The sequence below is a fragment of the Hermetia illucens genome, chromosome 4 (genome assembly GCF_905115235.1).
Source record: "Hermetia illucens chromosome 4, iHerIll2.2.curated.20191125, whole genome shotgun sequence".
Classification (NCBI taxonomy): Eukaryota; Metazoa; Arthropoda; class Insecta; order Diptera; family Stratiomyidae; genus Hermetia; species Hermetia illucens.
This window is the reverse complement of record NC_051852.1, coordinates 29849035-29867778: the sequence shown is the minus strand read 5'-3', so window position 1 is coordinate 29867778 and position 18744 is coordinate 29849035. Positions and strand designations below refer to the sequence as shown.

The 18744-nt window shown below is 41.3% G+C and overlaps 2 protein-coding genes across 2 annotated transcripts; one reads left to right on the top strand and one right to left on the bottom strand.

Moving 5' to 3' along the window:
* Positions 1-3528: 3528 nt before the first annotated feature.
* LOC119655641 (60S ribosomal protein L39) lies at positions 3529-10350 on the bottom strand. Its single transcript, XM_038061618.1, has 3 exons — positions 10212-10350; positions 10011-10114; positions 3529-3671 (listed from the first exon to the last, which is right to left on the bottom strand). Exons 1-3 carry the CDS (start codon positions 10212-10214, stop codon positions 3623-3625), a joined length of 156 nt encoding a protein of 51 aa, XP_037917546.1. The 5' UTR covers positions 10215-10350; the 3' UTR covers positions 3529-3622.
* Positions 10351-10488: 138 nt separating this feature from the next.
* On the top strand, positions 10489-18304 carry LOC119655640 (coiled-coil domain-containing protein 22 homolog). Its single transcript, XM_038061617.1, has 7 exons — positions 10489-10745; positions 10836-11007; positions 11075-11210; positions 11275-12128; positions 17035-17174; positions 17257-17422; positions 17527-18304. The coding sequence occupies exons 1-7, from the start codon at positions 10696-10698 to the stop codon at positions 17794-17796; spliced, it is 1788 nt and encodes a 595-aa protein (XP_037917545.1). The 5' UTR covers positions 10489-10695; the 3' UTR covers positions 17797-18304.
* Positions 18305-18744: the final 440 nt, after the last annotated feature.

Sequence of the window (18744 nt, the reverse complement as noted above, 5' to 3'; positions counted from 1 at the left end):
TTTTATTACTAGTTCCTGAATAAAGCTCATTGGTGGATTATATCGACGTTAATACTGGTTACGAAGATTTCGTGAATGCCAAGATATACTTATGTAAAACAATCGGTGCTGTTAAGGCTTGGTTAGAGAGCGTTAAACTGGCACTTGCGATTGGAAAATATTTGGGAACGATGGTCGATGCTAAACTTAGCTTTAAGCAACAGCTGCGGTATGCTCGCGGGAAGTCATCCGCCACGAGTATAGCTGTGGCAGAGAAGATATCGAAAATACCAGCATCGTCGCATACATGTAAGCTATTTATAGCCAAGGTGATGAGCTCTACCCTACTTTACGCAGTCGCAGCATAGGGAAGACTTCATAAACTCAGTGCAGTTTACAAAAAGGTAACATAAAGGGTGTGTTCTGTGTTCAGGGCCGTCTAAAGTGATGTAGCAGACAGGCATCACAAAATAGTGAACATATGTAATGTGATCTCTCTTTAATCTCGAACGAAAATTAAAAAAGGAAGAGATCTATTAATACCTGACAACAGCGACGAAGTGCCCGAAAAGGGGCCAGTGGATACAGTGGCTGAACCCTACCACCGGGGATTGGTTGGCAAGTTTCCCACGGCGCATGGAAAGTGTCGTATTATCTCTATAGGTTTAAGCTGCATACTTTATCTAATGGTCCAAATTACGATGGAAATCTCGGAGCTCGTATTTTTCACTGGCTGAAAGGAGAATCCTTTACTAGCACCGAAAACTTTATTGGAAAGAATTCTAACAGAAACAATTGGATTTACCCGAAAGAGAAAAGCGGGAAAAACCGAAAAAGCATGGTTGCGAGCACCTTGTAGAGAAGATAGAAATCCTAGTTGGAGTTAACCTACTTTATTCCATGATAAAGTAATAAGTAATAACTTTCCGTGTCTTCACAGAGAAGAAAGGGGGTAAACGCTCCAAACACTGAACAGTGTTTTAAAGCACTTAAATGCACTTATCATATAAAAAGAAACACAAAATAATTCCGTGAATTTTTATTTCTTACTCGCGTCGTATCTATTCGACCGAGATCTTTTTTCTTATACCCTAGACGCATATGTATGCTCTTCTGCTGCCTCTGACTCTCCCTTCCGCGCCACACGGCTTTCCTTTCTGTTCGAAGAGACTGCGAGCAGCGGTAGTGGCACTCTGGGTTTGCTTCATGGAGCCCCTGCCTGGACGAGAAGTGTCGCTTGAGTGGAAACCAAGGTCACTAGCCGACGGCTCACTAACGACAGAAATATAGCAAACCCAGAAATGGAGAAGTTGCGTTGAGCTCGGAACAGCCGCATGCTGTGCTGCATCTCCACATTTAGGTGCGTCTCGGCGCCGAGATCCACCTATGAGTATTTACGCATCTCGCAGATTGCCTCCAACAGAAATAGAACGAAGACGCCGAGCAAAAGGAAGAAATATACATGCGATGAGCTGGCCACCGGCAAAACGAGCAACAAAACTACGCCGATTTCTCCATAAAGGAAGGTCGCGATCAAAGTCCGGACGAGACTCATCGCCGGAAGTTGACAAAAGTTCAGCTGAATTGTAATCCGATATCAAATGTATAGAAGTTCACCGGCACCAAGGAGACTATACACAGGGGGTGAAACATCCTTGGCAAGCCTTGAATTTTTGCGGGACAAAAATACAGCGGTAAGCGGGGCTTTTCAGTAAAGATCGCAGTTGCTTTCTGCGCATTTTCATTGGTATTAGTTCCCATTTGTGTGATGGTGTTAGTGCATCTGGCCGCGTTTGATATAGAAATTTTCAAACTTGATGCCAAAGTCAACCGTAGAAGGCGGCGATCATCAATTTCCTATTGTATGTATGGATGTCTGGTTGTTTGTAGCTGGTTGCGTAGTTGCATGGATTCGCACGCACAGAAGTGCTATAGTAACAGGACACACAATGCATTTACAAATGCACAGAAAGCACTGCGAATTTGACTCGGCCTCAAAACCGGATGATCTATTTTTTGTCCTACTTTTTGATTAGTTTCAGCTTCTTGACCGGCACTAAGCAAAATGAAAGATTGGCTCATAGTCACCATATGTCCTATTTAAAAAAAAATGCAGACAATGCCGCGAAAACTACAGAGGAGGCAAGTCATCATCAACGGCGCAACAACCGGTATCCGGTCTAGGCCTGCCTTAATAAGGAACTCCAGACATCCCGGTTTTACGCCGAGGTCCACCAATTCGATATCCCTAAAAGCTGTCTGGCGGAGACAGGATCTAACGGACGTTTGCCGCTTGTATTATGACTTTTGGAAATAAGGGTGGCACAAAAATGAAAGAATTATGAAACTCTAGAAGTAAAACATTAGTGGAGTTTGGATATCACCGCGTCTGCTTCAAGTTTTATTTAGGATCATGGAAATTAAAGGCGCATCAACATGTTTGCCAAATCCTAACAAACAGTCGCAAACGCAAACATGTGGTTAGGGCGTTAGCTTGGTTTTTGTAGATTTGCTAGCGCTTAAAAGCGTTTTGATGCCTCCACTTGCCACTTGCCAAACTTGAGCAAACCGCACTGAACGCAAACGCGTGCATAGGGTGTTTACTTTGGTATCTATAGGTTCGGTAGCGCTTGCCGCCGATTCCATCAAGTGTCGGCTTTCTAGCGCAAATCATAAGGAATTTGCCACAAGCACACGCAACACATCCACATGTTTGTGAATATTTAGTGTCGTTTATGCACTGTTTTATGTTTATGGAGGTTTGGAGTTTCCTGGACCTGGCTTAATACTAGCCATAGATGGGAAAGCGAGTTGTGGGTTACAGCGAGATTGCTCATTTGTCGCCAAGTTGCGATCGCAGTGAAATTATCACTTCTTTAGCTTGGACTTCTTGCCGAGTCTATATTTCTTCTGTCAGCTTTGCTTCCCAATAAGTGTAATATCAAATTCCACTCGGTCATCTCACTTCATAGCAAGTAATTACGGTCATAACGGTCGCAATATTTCCATCTAGTATTCGGTTTACATTAGGCATTTAAGCTGTATGCTTCCAGAGACAAGACAGTCAGATTTACCAGAAATATAGCAATTTTCTCGACCCTTTAATGGTGTAGCCATGAGTGCAGAAATACCTCCCCGTTTCTAAGAAATTGATTTATCTAAATTCTAAAGGCCGTGCATTTTGGCTTAGTATTTCTTTTGACAGTTTTTCATGAGCGAGGAGGAAATTAACTTCCTGGTCCCGAGTTCAAAAAGGCTATGTCAATTAGCTGCAACAATGATGTGAACTCTTTCAATATTTTGCCTTACATTCTTTTTAACCGGAGTATGCTCAAGGTTTTACTAATCTGTATTTGATGACGGTACTCTTACCCACACGGAAATAAGTTGAAACTGAAGAACGAAGCTCAGTTCCTCCAAATAGGTAGGTGAGAGCAAGATTATATTTAATGTCATTTTCGCTATTGAAAAAGTATAGATCCTTGAACTACAACAATGCCTGGTAAAAATCTGTGTTTTAAATAACCAATTGAAAAGAAAAACTTCGTATAGATTTTAAAATCCATCATTTTATTTTTAAACACCTCAAATACGCATACAATGCATAAATTGTAATACATCCAAAAGTCCTCAGCCAAAGTTCTTACAACTTTAGCTTGGTGCGTCTCCAGTGACGCCTCTTGGCGTTATATCTGCAAAGAAAAAGAAAAAAGGATTAGAAATCTATAGGCAACGAGTTACTTAAAACGGGATTATAAATTCAAAGATTTCTTCCGTTCTAATGACAAAACTTGTTGACATATATACTCTTCCCGGAACTCCGAATAGCAGTCATTCCAAGTGGTTTTGTCATTAAAATAATATCGCTACTGCGGGATTGCAAAAAGAATTTGAAAGAAAAAGAAACAAAAGTCCAATTGAAAAAAAGGAAGGAGCTCAGTAATCGGGGATAATTGGTTAATTCATATATCGGTGTAGTATTGTGCCATCCCACCCATTAACGTCTTGTTGTGGGGTCCGAATTTCAAACTTTAAACTGAAAAGCAACAATCATTGTTACTCGAGAATTCCACCATCAACGCTGGAGATACCCTGCTTCGACACAAACTCCAAGGCAGAGTTACGTTGACGAACATGTAGCGTGAAACATCATTGACTATTCTATGCAGTAGAATCCACTGCCCCAGGAGCGCATATGAGTGGAACGCTCTAGAAACAACAGTAAATTTCTGCCAAAAGGAATCTTTTAACTTAGACTCAAAAATGTTATTCAGAGATAAAATGATGAGTAAGATTCACGAAAGTTTAATTGAGGGTTCTCGACGAATGGACGGCATTAGGTCATAATAAATTAGTCCGAGCAAAATAAATACGTGTCTACACAGCAAAAATTGGCAGCTGTTGACAAAGAAGTTTTCTTACAACTTCTCGACATAAACATCTGATGACTATATCATCAGGCGGCCTTAATTTTCATGTGGTTGAAAAAGCAGACGGCAAGAGATGCTATGGAGTAAAAAGGTTTGGAATGCAATCAGGGGCATGTCGATTTTATGGACACTTATGACCTTGTACTTGTGAATACATGGTTTATCAAACAACTGCCTCATCCTCCTGTATTTTATAGTGGGATCAGTACAACGCAAATCGACTATATTCTCATAAGACGTCGATATTTTTACCACCGTCACTGACTGCAAAGCCATTCCCTATGACACCATTGCCCCTCAATATCGACCAATGACCACAACGATGAGGAACAGACTGGTCCGGTGGTGGAAATTACGAATGTGGAAGAATCATGAAACTAAGTTAAAGACACGATTCACAAAGCAGTCTACGCAACCTTCGGAAACGTCAGGTCAGGTAAGCGGTTCATCAACCGAGATACTTGGCTTTGGTATGACGATATTCAAATGAAGGTCCATGTAAAGAAAACCCTCTACCATAAATTTCTCGACGATAGAACGCTGGCCAATTGTCATGTTTACAATAATGCCAACCGGGAAACAAAGAAAGCTGTTACCCGAGCGATGCATTACCCTCGGCATGATGAAAGAGATCTTTATCAACTTGTCAAAATTCGACATTAATGGCACACAGAATATTGAACATTTCTGTTACGTTAGTAACAACAACGGTACTTTTCTTACCAATCGGCAAGTCGCGACGGATAGATGACGAGAAGATTTCGAGCAAATTTCAACGGAAAAATTTGTTCATCCTCCACTTCCACAAGCATTGGCGACATTTAAGGCAATTCCACCTGTCAACACCCTTAACGTGGAGCGAGCAATAAAACGAATTAAGTCGGGGAAAGCAAAAGGATCTGACGACATTGCATCTGAGCTCTGGAAAATTAAGAGCTGGGACACAACACTGTGCCTCTGTGAGTTCTTGAATCGGATTATTGAGGAAGTTAGAACACTGACTGGCAACAAAGCAACACAGTTCCAATATGGAGAAAGAAAGGTAGTCCAGCAGAATGTTCAAATTACCGTCCGAACCGGTTGCTGTCCCATACCATGAAGATTTTTTAATTCATTCTTGACAATCGTATTCACGAAATCGTTCAAATAAACGTAAATCAAGTGGAGTTTGCAAAGAATGCGCAACTATTGATGCAATACGCGCAGCGCGATTACTCATGGAGACACCACCATCTTTACATTGCATTTCTGGATCCGGAGAAAGCGTTTGACCGTGTGCCACCTGAACCCATCTGGTATGCTCTTCTTCAACACCTCTCAGAAGAACTCGTGCGCTGGGTTGAATTACTTTACCACGATTCGAAAAGTACCATAAAGTTGGAAGTCTGGCAGGTGTATCAACGGCAGGTGTTCAACAAAGCGCCCTCTCACCACCCCTCTTTCCTCTTGTTGTGAACACGTGTCACACGGGTCATCCAACGGCCAGCGCCCTATACTCTACTTTATGCAAATATTTCCTAGCGTCTAGTAGCGAAGCTTATCTCGAATAACTTGTCCAAGGACCGCCTCATGCTAACACGATCTCAAATTGAATCTGCATAAAACAGAATTTTTGTCGGCCGAACCCTATGAAACAGGCACCATCACTGTCAGTGGCAGTGATCTGACCAGAAGTGAGCAATTTAAATATCTCGGGTCAATGCTTTTAGCTAATGGTGAACTGCATTATAAAATTGTTTCAGGTATTAGCTCAATTTAGATGAAGTGGGCTTCCACAACTGACATTCTTTGTGATCGACATATCAACGTACGGCTCAAATCTAAAATTCACCGTCATCTGTCTTGTCACAATCTATGATTCTGAGTGCTGGTCGACTATAAAAGATAATGAACGGCGTTTCGCGGTAGTGGAGACGAAGATGTTACATTAGACTAGTGGCGTGGCACGTTTTGATCACATCTGAAATGAGGATATCCGCGATCGACATGGGGTTGGACCGGCCGTGGAAAAATGGCAAGCGAGGCGTTGTTGATATGGTCACGTAATTACCGCTAACGAGAAATGACGCAACCGATTACGACTAGCCGACCCCGCTTGTGAACGGAACAAATACTAAAGAAAAAGAGGAAGTTTGGTAAATTTTCCAGCAAATTATTGGTGAGCAAGACCTTTCATAAAATGCTAATTTTTTATATTAGGCTAACGTACCGGAAAATCTACGAGCACAGTATCCTGTAGAGTTCTGATATCAAGGTAAGACAATTATGAAGAGAGAGGAAGACCTAGACGCCTAATCAACTTTGGATTGAAATTGCCCGCTTTAGAACTGGTACAATGAATTTAATCTGAACGAATGTTAACGATCAAAGGGTAAGAACAGAGCTGTAATGATCTGCGGCTTGAGCAGAACGTCGCGAGAAGGTTAGTTTGTCAATATTCTCTAAGCTCATTCAATTTATCGGATAATGCGTCTGTTTTTAAGCAGTCGTGTCTTTGACTACTTCATGTAAACGATAGTTTTTGTGTAATTTCATCTAACAATTTATCGTTCCCACTTCCTGCATTTGTGTTTAAAAGGATTCCGAAACCAATGTAGACCTCCGCGCCACATCCACCCGTGGTCAAAGGAATAAAAAGCAACGCAAACGAAACATGTTCCGTTAAATATAAGTGTTCATACACGATATCCACCGTGGAAATTTATCCGAGTAATTGATGTGTAGAAGGTTTCACCCAGTAGATCTTGTTTTTTATTCACCTCATACAGGAGTTCCAGTATGAAATGGACATTTCGGAATAATTGAAAAAATAAGATAAAGTGGGGCCAAAAACAAGCCGTGTCTCAACGTCATTTGAGGCTTGATGGATGCTTTCAGTGTAATCCAACTTTGCATCAAGTCATGACGATAACGCTTCGCGATTTCCCTCGTATATGGATGAAGTTTTTGTTTTGACGCAAATTACAATTGCCCTTGTTTGAGACGCGATCTTCTTTTGTAGTCGCACAAGAAGGACTGAAATATCCAACGAAGCCCGCCATATTCCCGAGCTTGGCTAGCATAGATGCATGCAAGGGCGTTGCACCTAGGTTTCAGTTGGGCTGCGCTTATGTACAGGGAGCAACCGCACCAGGCACGGAAGTTTTACCAACAAGTGAGCAGGGTGAAGCCTTATGCACCTCGATGTTCATCCTGCCGGGAGAAAGAGAGAATTCTGATTTCCAAACGAATGGGCATATTTGAGCGATGGGTTGAGTATTTTGATGAGCTGCTCAACATATCGGCGAGTTGGAGGTCCTGCCAACTGAAGACGACGGACAATTGCTGCCACTATCAAGCATAGAAGAAACAGTCCGTGCAATTCATCGGCTTAAAAACCATAGGCCGACAGCAGCCGATGGAATTACATCCGAATTGGTTAAATATGGAGGCGACCAATTACACCAAGTGGTTCATCAACTGATGCTCAAAGTATGGGACAGCGAATCTATGCCTGACCGCTGGCATCGAGGCATTATCTTATCATAAAAAAGGGGGATATAACGCAGTGCAGCAATAATAGAGGTATCACTTTGCTGAGTACCGTCTATAAGATATTCTCCTTTATCTTGCTAGGCCGGATAGCACCATACGCCCAGAACTCCAGGCAAATCAGCGATGGAAAAACTGTTGGAAGATGGACATCAGTTGCACCACCTTTTCGTCGACTTTAAAGCCGCCTATGACAGCATAGCTGGGGTAAAACTGTACACAGCCATAAAAGAATTCGGCATCCCAACGAAATTGATAAGAATGACTAGGCGAGGCCAGATAAAAGCAACAGGGTCACTCTCGAGAACATTCAACATTAACAACGGTCTAAGACAAGGGGATGCCCTATCATACATCCTCTTCAACCTGGCCCTGGAGAAAGTGGTTCGCGATGCCGATGAAAATGCGAGAGGCATCATCCTCTTCAAGTCCACCCAACTACTAGCCTACGCTGACAATATCGACATCATGGGAAGAACAACCCGAGATGTAGTCTATCTGCACATTAATGAAGGCAAGACCAAGTACATGGTGGCAACGTCAGCGCCAAAACCAAAAGAACGAACAACATCGAACGAAAACAATGAAGACAGGAGATTACAACTTTGAGACCGTTGAAAATTTCTTCTATCTAGGGTCGAAAACCACAACCGATAACAGCTATGACGATGAAATCCACGCACGGTTGTTGGCTGCCAACAGACCCTATTTCAGCTTACACAAACTGTTCCGCTCGAAATGTCTCACCCTAGGTTCAAAGTTCTTACTGTAAAAGACAATAATCTTGCATTCCTTGCAAAATTGGGTTCTTAGCAAAAAAAAACTGTGCACCCATCGCCACATTCGAGAGAAGAATCCTCCGAAGAGTTTTTGGCCCCCTACATGAGAATGGACGATTTTGTAGCCTACATAACGACGAAAACTATAAGCGATGCCATGACCGTCTGCTTGTGGATAAAGAGGCTGCGGCGGGCGGGTCAGTTAATCCGCATGGATCAGGATGATCCAGCCCGGAAAGTATAAGGACAATATCTGTGGTAGAAAAGACATGGCAGACCCTGCCTGAGGTGGAACGATGGCGTAGATCAGGACACCAGACAGTTTTTAGGGATATCGAATTGTTGGACCTCGGCGCAAAACCGGCATGTCTGGAGTTCCTTATTAAGGCAGGCCTAGACCGGATACCGGTTGTTGCGCCGTTGATGATGATAGTGCGCTTATGTGCTGGCGGAACTAACCGTCAATATTCGCCAATGTCAGCCGAAATTCACTAAACCCTTAGGTCTTTCAGTGTAGCATTCACTATAGACTTTTACCCGAATGTTTAAGATTCCTCTCACTTTCTCTGAACACATTGCACGGCAACCTATGGCAGGATACGAGACAAACTTGTCTTTTTAACCCCGATCGTATTGAGAAAGGGGTTAGATTCGAAATATCAGAGAGGGATCAACACGAAGATATTTTATAATTAGTATTAGTAGATTAGTATTACTTAGTGTCCTAAATATAATCAATTCCAAACAGAATTCTGCCGAAATACGAGCATGCGGCAACGCATTGCACAGGGCTTTCGATTCAAATTTCAATAAGCAAGTATTGGAGAAAGATGTTGAAGTGCAAAGGGTTCTTTTTTGATTTTCTAGTTACAATTCACTTATCCACGCCTTTAGAACCGCACAAAAACATCTTAAAGTGAATTCCTCTCTTCCCACCAGTGTCGCAATGGATGGTTTTACTTAGACGAAAATACATAAATTTACTCATATACAACTGAGCAACCACAATCGTTTTTCTCACATTTCCTGTTTGAGTTATATTAATCGATCAGGAAACACCCTTACTCCTAACCGGAAAGCATCCGTAACTTGTGTCGTTTGCAGATCCAAACGAGGAGACATTGCTGTCACCGCAAGTAAACAAACCAAGTTGGATGGTCTACACCTCAATTGATCAGGACTTTCGCAAAATATCTCACTAAATACCACTTTCCCGGCACTCTCAAATTATCCACTTCATTTCGTTTGGTAAAATATTGGAAGCTTTTATTGAATAAAGTACGCGGCTCACCTGATGGTATTTCCAGTACGTAGCCGGATCCATTGCGGGACCGAACGATTCTGTTTTAGCTTTTTCGCCAACTTTTGTTTAATTCGGAACGACTTATGAGCAGCCTAAAGAGAGAACAATAAAAGCCATGTTTTAATAAGAAATTAACTTAATTTCTCGTAAGGATTAAAAAGATTTCTTCGGAAAATTTACGGCAATTACCATTTTTCAAGTCCTCTTTTGACATATGCTCTGAGGAAAAGGAAGTTGTGGTGACAAACGGGTTGCCGTTGCTGAGATAGCATCCAATTGGTACTAATTTGAGTACTGCCATATGAGTCTAAGTAGGGTAGGAACTTTCATACAACGTTCTCATTTCATAGTAATTTATTTCATGAAAGAGATGTTTTCTCCTAAATACTTCATTATTTGGAATTGTGTTCACTTTATCACTCAAGTTAAAACTTTACTTGGATAAAATATAAAAATTAGGCAATTGAACGAACTCCTCTACGTTAAAACCTGACGTTGACACTTCTCCAACTGTCAAAAAGACATCTATCTGCACTGTCACTGTCACAACTTATCACTTTTTCTCCTCCCCGACCAATGTTGATAATTTAACGGAGAACAAATTCACTTTCTTAGATATTAATTTAAGTAGCTAGTAGTAAAACGTGAATTTAATTAGATCCACAGCAATAATATGGATGAAGTAGACAATATCATAATACATAGCTTGCGCCAAATCGGATGGTTCGTAGACTGTTTTCATGTCACAGCCTCTTGCAGAAAACCACTTTCGTCACCCATTTCTGATTGTCCCTTTTCCTTTTGATTTTCCAGTAATATCGAACCGGATATTTTAAGTTTATCAAGTTTCACCCCAGAATTGCTTGTCGAGACAGTTTCGATGTGCCTGCACTTGATCAAGCCTAGCATGAATGTGCCGAAAAAACTACCGCCAGGCATGGCGCAAAGATTTACTGTGACCGCCAGTCTGGCGGAGGCTTGTACTGTAAGTTCGAATAGATTCGGGATTATGCCTGGCCGGGGTGTATTAAAATATTGAATTTCCTTTCCAGTCGATTGGGTTTCGGGGTGACATTGGCTACCAGACTTTTCTCTATTCAAATGTGACTGAAGTGCGGCGTGTTTTTATGTTCCTAATCGAGAGACTACCGAAGGAATCGGAGAAAATGGTCTTAGCGCAGCCTTTGGGTAGGTTCCTGCCACACAAGTATAATCTCAAAAGCAATGAATACCTTTTCCATCCAATTTACAGACAAACTGACGTTGCTAGAGAACGAATTACAACAAAACATTCGAATACAGCTTAGTAGTCCGTGGATCCCGCAGTACTGTATGAAGTCCGGCATTCGCAAGTACAATTCATCATATCCAATACTCAGCGGTGAATGCACCCCATTCCAGCCATGTATCAACCTGAACATACCAAATTCGCTTAGAAAGTCCAACATTCCCGACAAACAGCAGGATTACTGGCACAAGCGGTCGCCCAGTGTCTTTCAGCAGACAAACAGTCAAACGATTTTATCTTCAATTATCCATAAGAACGATGTCGCATCGAACAGCAGTGATTTCAATCTTGATCCCGAGGAATTGATGAAGTCAATTATCACAAAGAATCTGGGCGCCAAGCGCCCGTCATCAGCCGTCGATAGTTCGAAGAAGTTAAACGAAATCAATCACGTGGACACAAGCAGTAGCAGCAGCAGTAGTAGCATAGCGGACAAAACAAAGTCCATCCAGCAGCAAAGTAGTTCTGGTCAGTTAGACGGCAACACACAGGAAGTTCTCAATTCGGAAATTGGAAAACTTAAGAGTGCAATGGATGAATTGTTGACGAGTAGGAAGAAGATTCTCGCGGATATAACGAGCATCAAGGAGGCTCGCACAAAACAAGAGGAAGCGAACAAGGAGTTGCGGAATGAACGTAAGATTCGGGAACGAACATGCATTTTATTGGAGAATCCCGAGGAGAATGTGAAGAAGATGGACATGGTGCTAGCGGCGACGAAGGAGCGGATGAATAAATTGATGGAACAGTGGAAGAGTCACAAGGACCCGTTAGTGAAGACTTTGGAGAAATCAAAGTCGAAAAATAGCAGTTCATTTGTAAGTATTAAATATAGTTTCTTTAGATACGAGCGTTGTCAAACGTAATTGATATTAAGGAAGGCGAGATTTTTCTTCTTTTTCTTAAGCCCTTGTCCCGTCTACGTCGGCTCGTCGTGATCGGTTTCCCCATTTTGTTCTAGCAAAGGCTTAAGCTAGATGCAGTCGCAACCCTTTCAAATACTCTTCTAGCTTATCAAGCCACCATTGCACCGGCCCTTGTTTTGGGTCGCTTGCCATCGACTTCGATGTTCAGACCAATCTTGGTACATGAATTCTCATTAGCCAACAGTCAGAACCATAGAGGGTGACTGGGCGCACAACACTGCGATAAATTTTAGATTTTAGACGTTCGTTGATACGTCGATCATAAAGAACACCAGTTGTAGGACGTCACTTCATTCAAGTTGCGCTAATCAGTGAAACAATTTCATAGCACAGTTCTCCATTGGCTGATAGCATTTACCTGAAATATTTAAATCGCCCAAATCACTACCACTGACAATGATAGTGCCTGTTTCATGAGGATAGAAGTAGATAGAACTAATACAAATTACGGATAAAGTACACATATATACCATAAACATGGATTCCATCTTTGATAAAAATCGTGAAGTGCAATAAATAAGATCCTGAAAAATTTTGAGGACCACATATCATAAAAGGCAAACATTGCATTGATAACGTTATCCATTGCACCCAAAGGTGAGCGTTTGTCGGGTCTCAGATACCTTACTTAACTCTACATATGATGTTCCACTAAAACAATAAACACTTCAATCAGCAGCAGACATTTATTATCAAGAGATCATTAGAGATTGTGTCCGGATAGCTGAGTGGTTAGAGCGCAAGGCTGTCATATGGAAGGTCGCCGCTCAAATCTCATTGGTGGCAGTGGGATTTGTATCGTGACTTGACGTCAGATACCAGTAGACTCGAGCTGTGAATGAGTACCTGAGTCAAATCAGAGTAATAATCTCGGGGGAGCGCAAAACTGACCACATTGCCTCCTACAAGGTACTGTAATCCTGTAGTGTACCGTTGCAGTCTTGAATGAAGTTCTCTAACACACTTCAAGGAACTGATCCAATTGGATTCTTGCGCCAACGATTAAGCAAACAGTTTGCGAATCTGCGCGCTATGAGTTGGGGCTTAAGAATACGCCTAAAGGCTTCTCTGCTTGTCGTTAGAGGTAACTAAAAAGAAAAGAAATTTGTGGGCCAGCGACTTGCAGATTTTAAAATGTTACTTCTACCGAAACAACAACAACGCCTCGGATAGGAATTCACCTCACGGCTACGATCTTTAACTATCGAAGACGGACTATGGTTGGTTTCTGAAATGTACGCACGCTCCTCGACAGCGGTAGCGAGGTTTCTCAGAATGCTCACTTTTTCTAATTCTAAGCTGAACATTCTGGACCTAAGCGAAGAAAGATGGTGGAGCCCTGGAAAGTACTCCTCTCTCTCTCTCTCTTGTGGCAATGTGCTTTTGTACTCTGGGAAGTCCAACGATAGCAGACGCGAATCCGGTGTCGAGTTGTTTCTGATAGCTTTCGCAAGGGGCGCGAGCCGGTTTCTAACATATTTCTGACTACAAGATTCCGGTCCAGGTTGAGTGGCACAATTTTACAGTGCTATACACGAACGGAGATCTCGGATATGGTGGAGTAGAATGCACTACCCGCAGTTCAGGAGAGGCTTCCCAAAGGTGACGTTGCGGTCGTGATGGGTGCTCTGAATGCTATGGTAGGCTTTGACAAAACTTTGCTCAGAAATGTTATGGGGAACACACTCTTGGTGACGGAAACGATAACGGTGAAAGGTTTGTGGACTACTGCAGCTTCTATCGCTTCGTCCTTAGTAGCACATTGTTTAACCACAGAGTCTGCCATATGGTCATTTATGTTTCAACTGATCGACTCAGTACGAGCAATCAGATTGACAACTTTACGATCAATTGGATGTACGTAACAAGAGAGATGCTCACATTGACCTCGAAAGGGATGGTTACATTCGCTTGCGTGTTGCGTCTGCTCTACTCGCAGAGTTTGAGAGCTGGCGACCCTCAAGTTTAACATCGACCGCTTATAAGGTCCAGTTCTCACTGGACAGTGAGCGGGTTATCTTGCTGGTCGGACAGCAAACACACTGAGTAACCCCCCTGAGAATATTGGTGAGCATTGAGCCACGTCCCTAAGGGGCGTCATAAGATCTGGCTTACTCCGAAATCGCGGAAGTGGATCGATGAACAGAAGGAATTGAAAGCTTTGTTGAACACTGGGACACCCTCGAAATTCAATACTGAGCGAAATCCCGGAAAGTGCAGCGTAGTGTGCACCGTGAGCAACTGAAGAGGTGGAAAGAACTACGATTCTTCACCGTATCACATCCGGTGAAGTTCCTCCTCTTGTGGATGAAATGGAGGCGGATTGTTCCTCCAAGCAGAAGAGGAATCATTTGGGCCATCAATGCACTCAAATGGAGTAAAGTTTCTGAGCTTAATGATCTAATCGCAGAGTTGTAGCGACATGGCGCAAAAAGTCACATGCTGCGTCAATGTAAAATCTCAGAGGATTTTCAGATCCAAAGCGTTATCGGTGACGGAGGATATGGAGCAATTCAGTGGACTATGACATCTTTTCTCAAACACTTCGACTACACTAATAACATCTGTTTGCTCTCTCACCAAGTCATCGACCTTGGCCAAATGACTCTGGATTTAGAAAGAGGGGCAAGTAGAGTTGGATTGAAGATAACGCCGACAAAACCAAAGCCACGGTTCTCAGTCTAACGGATCATCACACTCTTCCTATCTGCATTAATGGGAATCGAAAGCGTTGACCAATTTATATGTCTAGGAGTCGTGGTTTCTGTCGATGGTGGCATCCAAATGGATGTTGCTCAACGCATTAATAGCGCTATTAGATTTGCTTTCGCTGCCTTGTCTAAAATCTGGAAATGTATCTGTCTCATCACTAACATCAAGTTGAGACTGTTCTGTGCTAATGTTCATTCTGTGTTACTATATGGGAGTAGCACATAGAAAGTAATACCCACTGTTATTCAAAAGCTCCAACCTTTCGTCAAAACTTGTCTGAATCGTATCAGCGGGGTACGCTGGCCCGATACTATTCAAATGAAAAATTTAGTCGGGGCGCAGGTGGGCGATGTGATCGGAAGGCGGAAGTGGCAATCAGTAGGTCACACATTAAGGTGGGACAAAAATTTCATTGCTGGCTACGCCATGCAATAAAAAAATCTATTATGAAAACCTTCTAGTGTGGCTTCCCAAACCGAAGGAGTGCAATTGTCTCAGAAAGTCGTGGAAGGATTTGAAGCGCATTTCAGGTGCGAACGATGGCGCATAGGTGCGGTTGACGCTCTATACTCTACCAATGGCAACCATATATTGTATCCTAATTCAACCGAGTTATTATATTGTTCTCCAGTACCTTTTGTTTTTCTTCCGTTGAATAGGGTTCGGCCCGCCTGAATTTGATTCATCATGAGTTTTTAGATCATTGTCTGTTAAGGGGGAAACTACACTAGGAGGTTTTCATAATAAATGCATATATCGTTAACTTAGCTATGCCAGAATACGCTGTAACAATTTCAGTACGAAATTCGTGTTCCTTTAGATTTTATGAGCGTTGAACCGAGTGCAGTACAGGCCAGAACGTTTATGTCCTTACGTAATCACGTAAGTAAGTAGTGTATTTATAATTACTTGGCATCAGTCCCTTCGATGATTACATTTTGTATTTTGTTTGTAATTAAGAATGAGAAATGTCTTCATATCTGAAAAGCGACTTTTCAAACGCTTTTTTCTCAAAATGTCGTTTTTCACATTTGCATCATGCTCATCAGTAGCTTTTTGACCCCGTTTGTGAATATTCTATTACGTTTCCGTACTTAAGGTGCATCAAAAGCGAAAATAGGACACAGTGTTCATTTATGGGCTCTTGCAGGTTCAAATTGCCCTCCTCTAAGTTTCAAAATAATTTCAATATCAACGTCGATTTTATTGTACATATCCTAAAGGTAACTAAATCTACTCCTATTCTTAATGCGGTTTATTTGAGTCGAATACCAACTAACATCTCTCTATCTTCGGACATTGTGCAACCAATGATAGTGCTAAAGTGTCGTTGGAAGGACTAACATAGAGTGCTATCCACCGTCGTATCATCGCGCAAGAAGTTTCGCTCGAGGTGGACGAAGGAAGCATTTTGGAAATCCTTCATATCTGAATCCGCCCGACTTTTTGAGAAAATCACATTCTTCCTATACTATTATACTGTAGCTCGACCCATCCCACTGTGTGGTACAACTTACACCGGAATGTTGGCCGTTTCTCAATATCATCAACTGCTACCCTTCCGCCTTCTGATCAACTTCTCGACGAATATTTGCTACATTGTCTTAGGAAGAAACTGAAGCACAGAAAGAGGGGAAAACTGGCCACGATGGCGCGTAGGTTCTGTTGTGAGTGATATCATGATAGTACGGAAATTTTGGTGCAGATTAAAGATGATGTCTCTTCGTAGGCCGCCCAATGTAGTTTCTAAGAAGTTCTTTATGAGTGATGGTAATGATGGTGTTTTACAATTGTTGCCGTGCTATGTAATTTAGCATACAAACAACCTGCAAAGTGGGGAATAAAATAACGGCAATACCCAGCAGAGAGTTTCACAAAGCTAGATATAACCAGTTGAAAATTTCTTTCCTTGAAATCGATATTGCAGGTTAACTCTTCAACTTTGAAACTCAAGAAATTTTCTAATGTTTATGGGACGTTGAGTACTAATTTACTTCACAGAAGAATGTTGCCTTGCATAAGCTGTTAAAAATACACCTTGCATAGGGAAATATAAGCTAATTTTTTCTTTCCCTTCACCCTACAGGAAAAAAATAGAGTTATTCAAAACGAAATCAAAGTAGTGCGTGATAAAATATCCGAAATAGTAGATGATTTGAAGCATAAAAACAATCTCCATGCGCAGCTTACGACGGAGCTGCAAAAAGTTGATAACAAAATCAGCAGGTGAGCGATATCCTCCATCATAAGCACAAATTTCCACCGAGTGGATTTGAGGAAAGTAATAAAAATATTTCCTTATTCACAGGAACGCATACACAACTCGAATCTTAGAAATAGTCGGCAACATTCGTAAACAGAAAAATGATATTGATAAAGTGCTTCGTGATACAAGAGAGCTGCAGAAAGAGATTAATAATATCAATGGACAGCTAGATCGTCAGTTCACCGTAACAGATGATCTGCTTTATAAAGTAAGTAGTATCCATGCCCATGGCTTCGTTTAATTTTCAGTTTTCAATTTGGCTGAATTATTTCCACCTGTACATAACAAAAAATCCTCCCTCTACATTTACAGACTGCCAGACGTGATGAACATTCAAAGAAAATCTATAAACTTTTAGCTACACTTCATTCCGACTGTAGCGACCTAGTCACACTCGTACAAGAAACCGGTGCCGTATTGCGTGAAATGCGCGACGTAGAAGATCAAATCGAGAACGAGAAAAGTCGAAATATTGCAAAGAACTTAGAGAAAATCACATCCGATTTGAAGGAAATGGAGAAGGATAGTAAAAATTTGCAAGATAAAATTCGACAAATTGAAAACGAAATCACTCAAGGATAAGCAACGTTAAAAGTAAAACTGGGAGAGAATATTAAAGACCGCTGGCGATCAGTTCTCATTTATAAGACGCAAAACTTGTAAAGTTAATTATTTAAAATAAGCCAAAAGCAAAGCACACTATTTAAATAAATGAAACAAAAAACGCAAATAAAGTAATCTCAATGAAAAAAAAAAGATAAAAAACTTAAAAAACAGCAACAAGAAACGAAAGTAGGAAAATATTGCAATTATCAATGAAAAAAAAATTAATATTGAACGCTAAAATTACTTTCAATTCTATATTGACTGGATTTCGCCAATGCATACGTTATAGACTTTATTTTTCATTTTAAAACTTATAATATGATAATTATTCTAGTATGCGACATTTTAGTAGTGACTGGAGATAGAAGAGAGGAGAAAAAAAGGAAAATGTCTATTCCCTTGCGTTAAAAAATGCCCAAAATAGCCTTCTGATATTTATATAGAAATTATTTGATAAGAAATAAAAAGATACATTCGAAATGAATTCTCAGGTGTTTTACATTGGCTTGTTTTCCAGATTTTCCTTTCTAACTATCTAAAACCACCAGAAGTTATCCAGTAGCGCATCAATCTGGACTAACTGATTTATGAAAATTCTACAACTGAATTCCGACTGACGTTAAGGTTTATAACGGGAATAAAACTAGTAACGAGAACCAGCTATGAAATGAAGTCCAGTAGTGACATGGCCACAGCAAGAGCAATATATTCAGAAGTGCTCAAATAGTTGTTGATGATGAAGTCAAGCATTCAGAACAGTATCATACAAAAAGACTGCTAATGTGTTATGGGTTTATACACGGTATTCATTACCAATGGATCAAAGACGGTCTGTGCAATCAGAGCAAGAATATTTTCAGATGTACGCAATGCAGCCGAGCCATACGCTCTTCAGGGTGCACCAGTGTATTCAAAGCGAAGGTA

Coding starts and splice junctions, on each gene's coding strand:
- LOC119655641 (XM_038061618.1), bottom strand. Junction 3,672..10,010: donor CGTACTGGAAATACCATCAG/GTGAGCCGCGTA, acceptor TTTTCTTTGCAG/ATATAACGCCAAGAGGCGTC.
- LOC119655640 (XM_038061617.1), top strand. CDS start 10,696: ATGGATGAAGTAGACAATATCATAATACATAGCTTGCGCCAAATCGGA. Junction 11,211..11,274: donor GGTCTTAGCGCAGCCTTTGG/GTAGGTTCCTGC, acceptor TCCAATTTACAG/ACAAACTGACGTTGCTAGAG. Junction 17,423..17,526: donor CAGATGATCTGCTTTATAAA/GTAAGTAGTATC, acceptor CTACATTTACAG/ACTGCCAGACGTGATGAACA.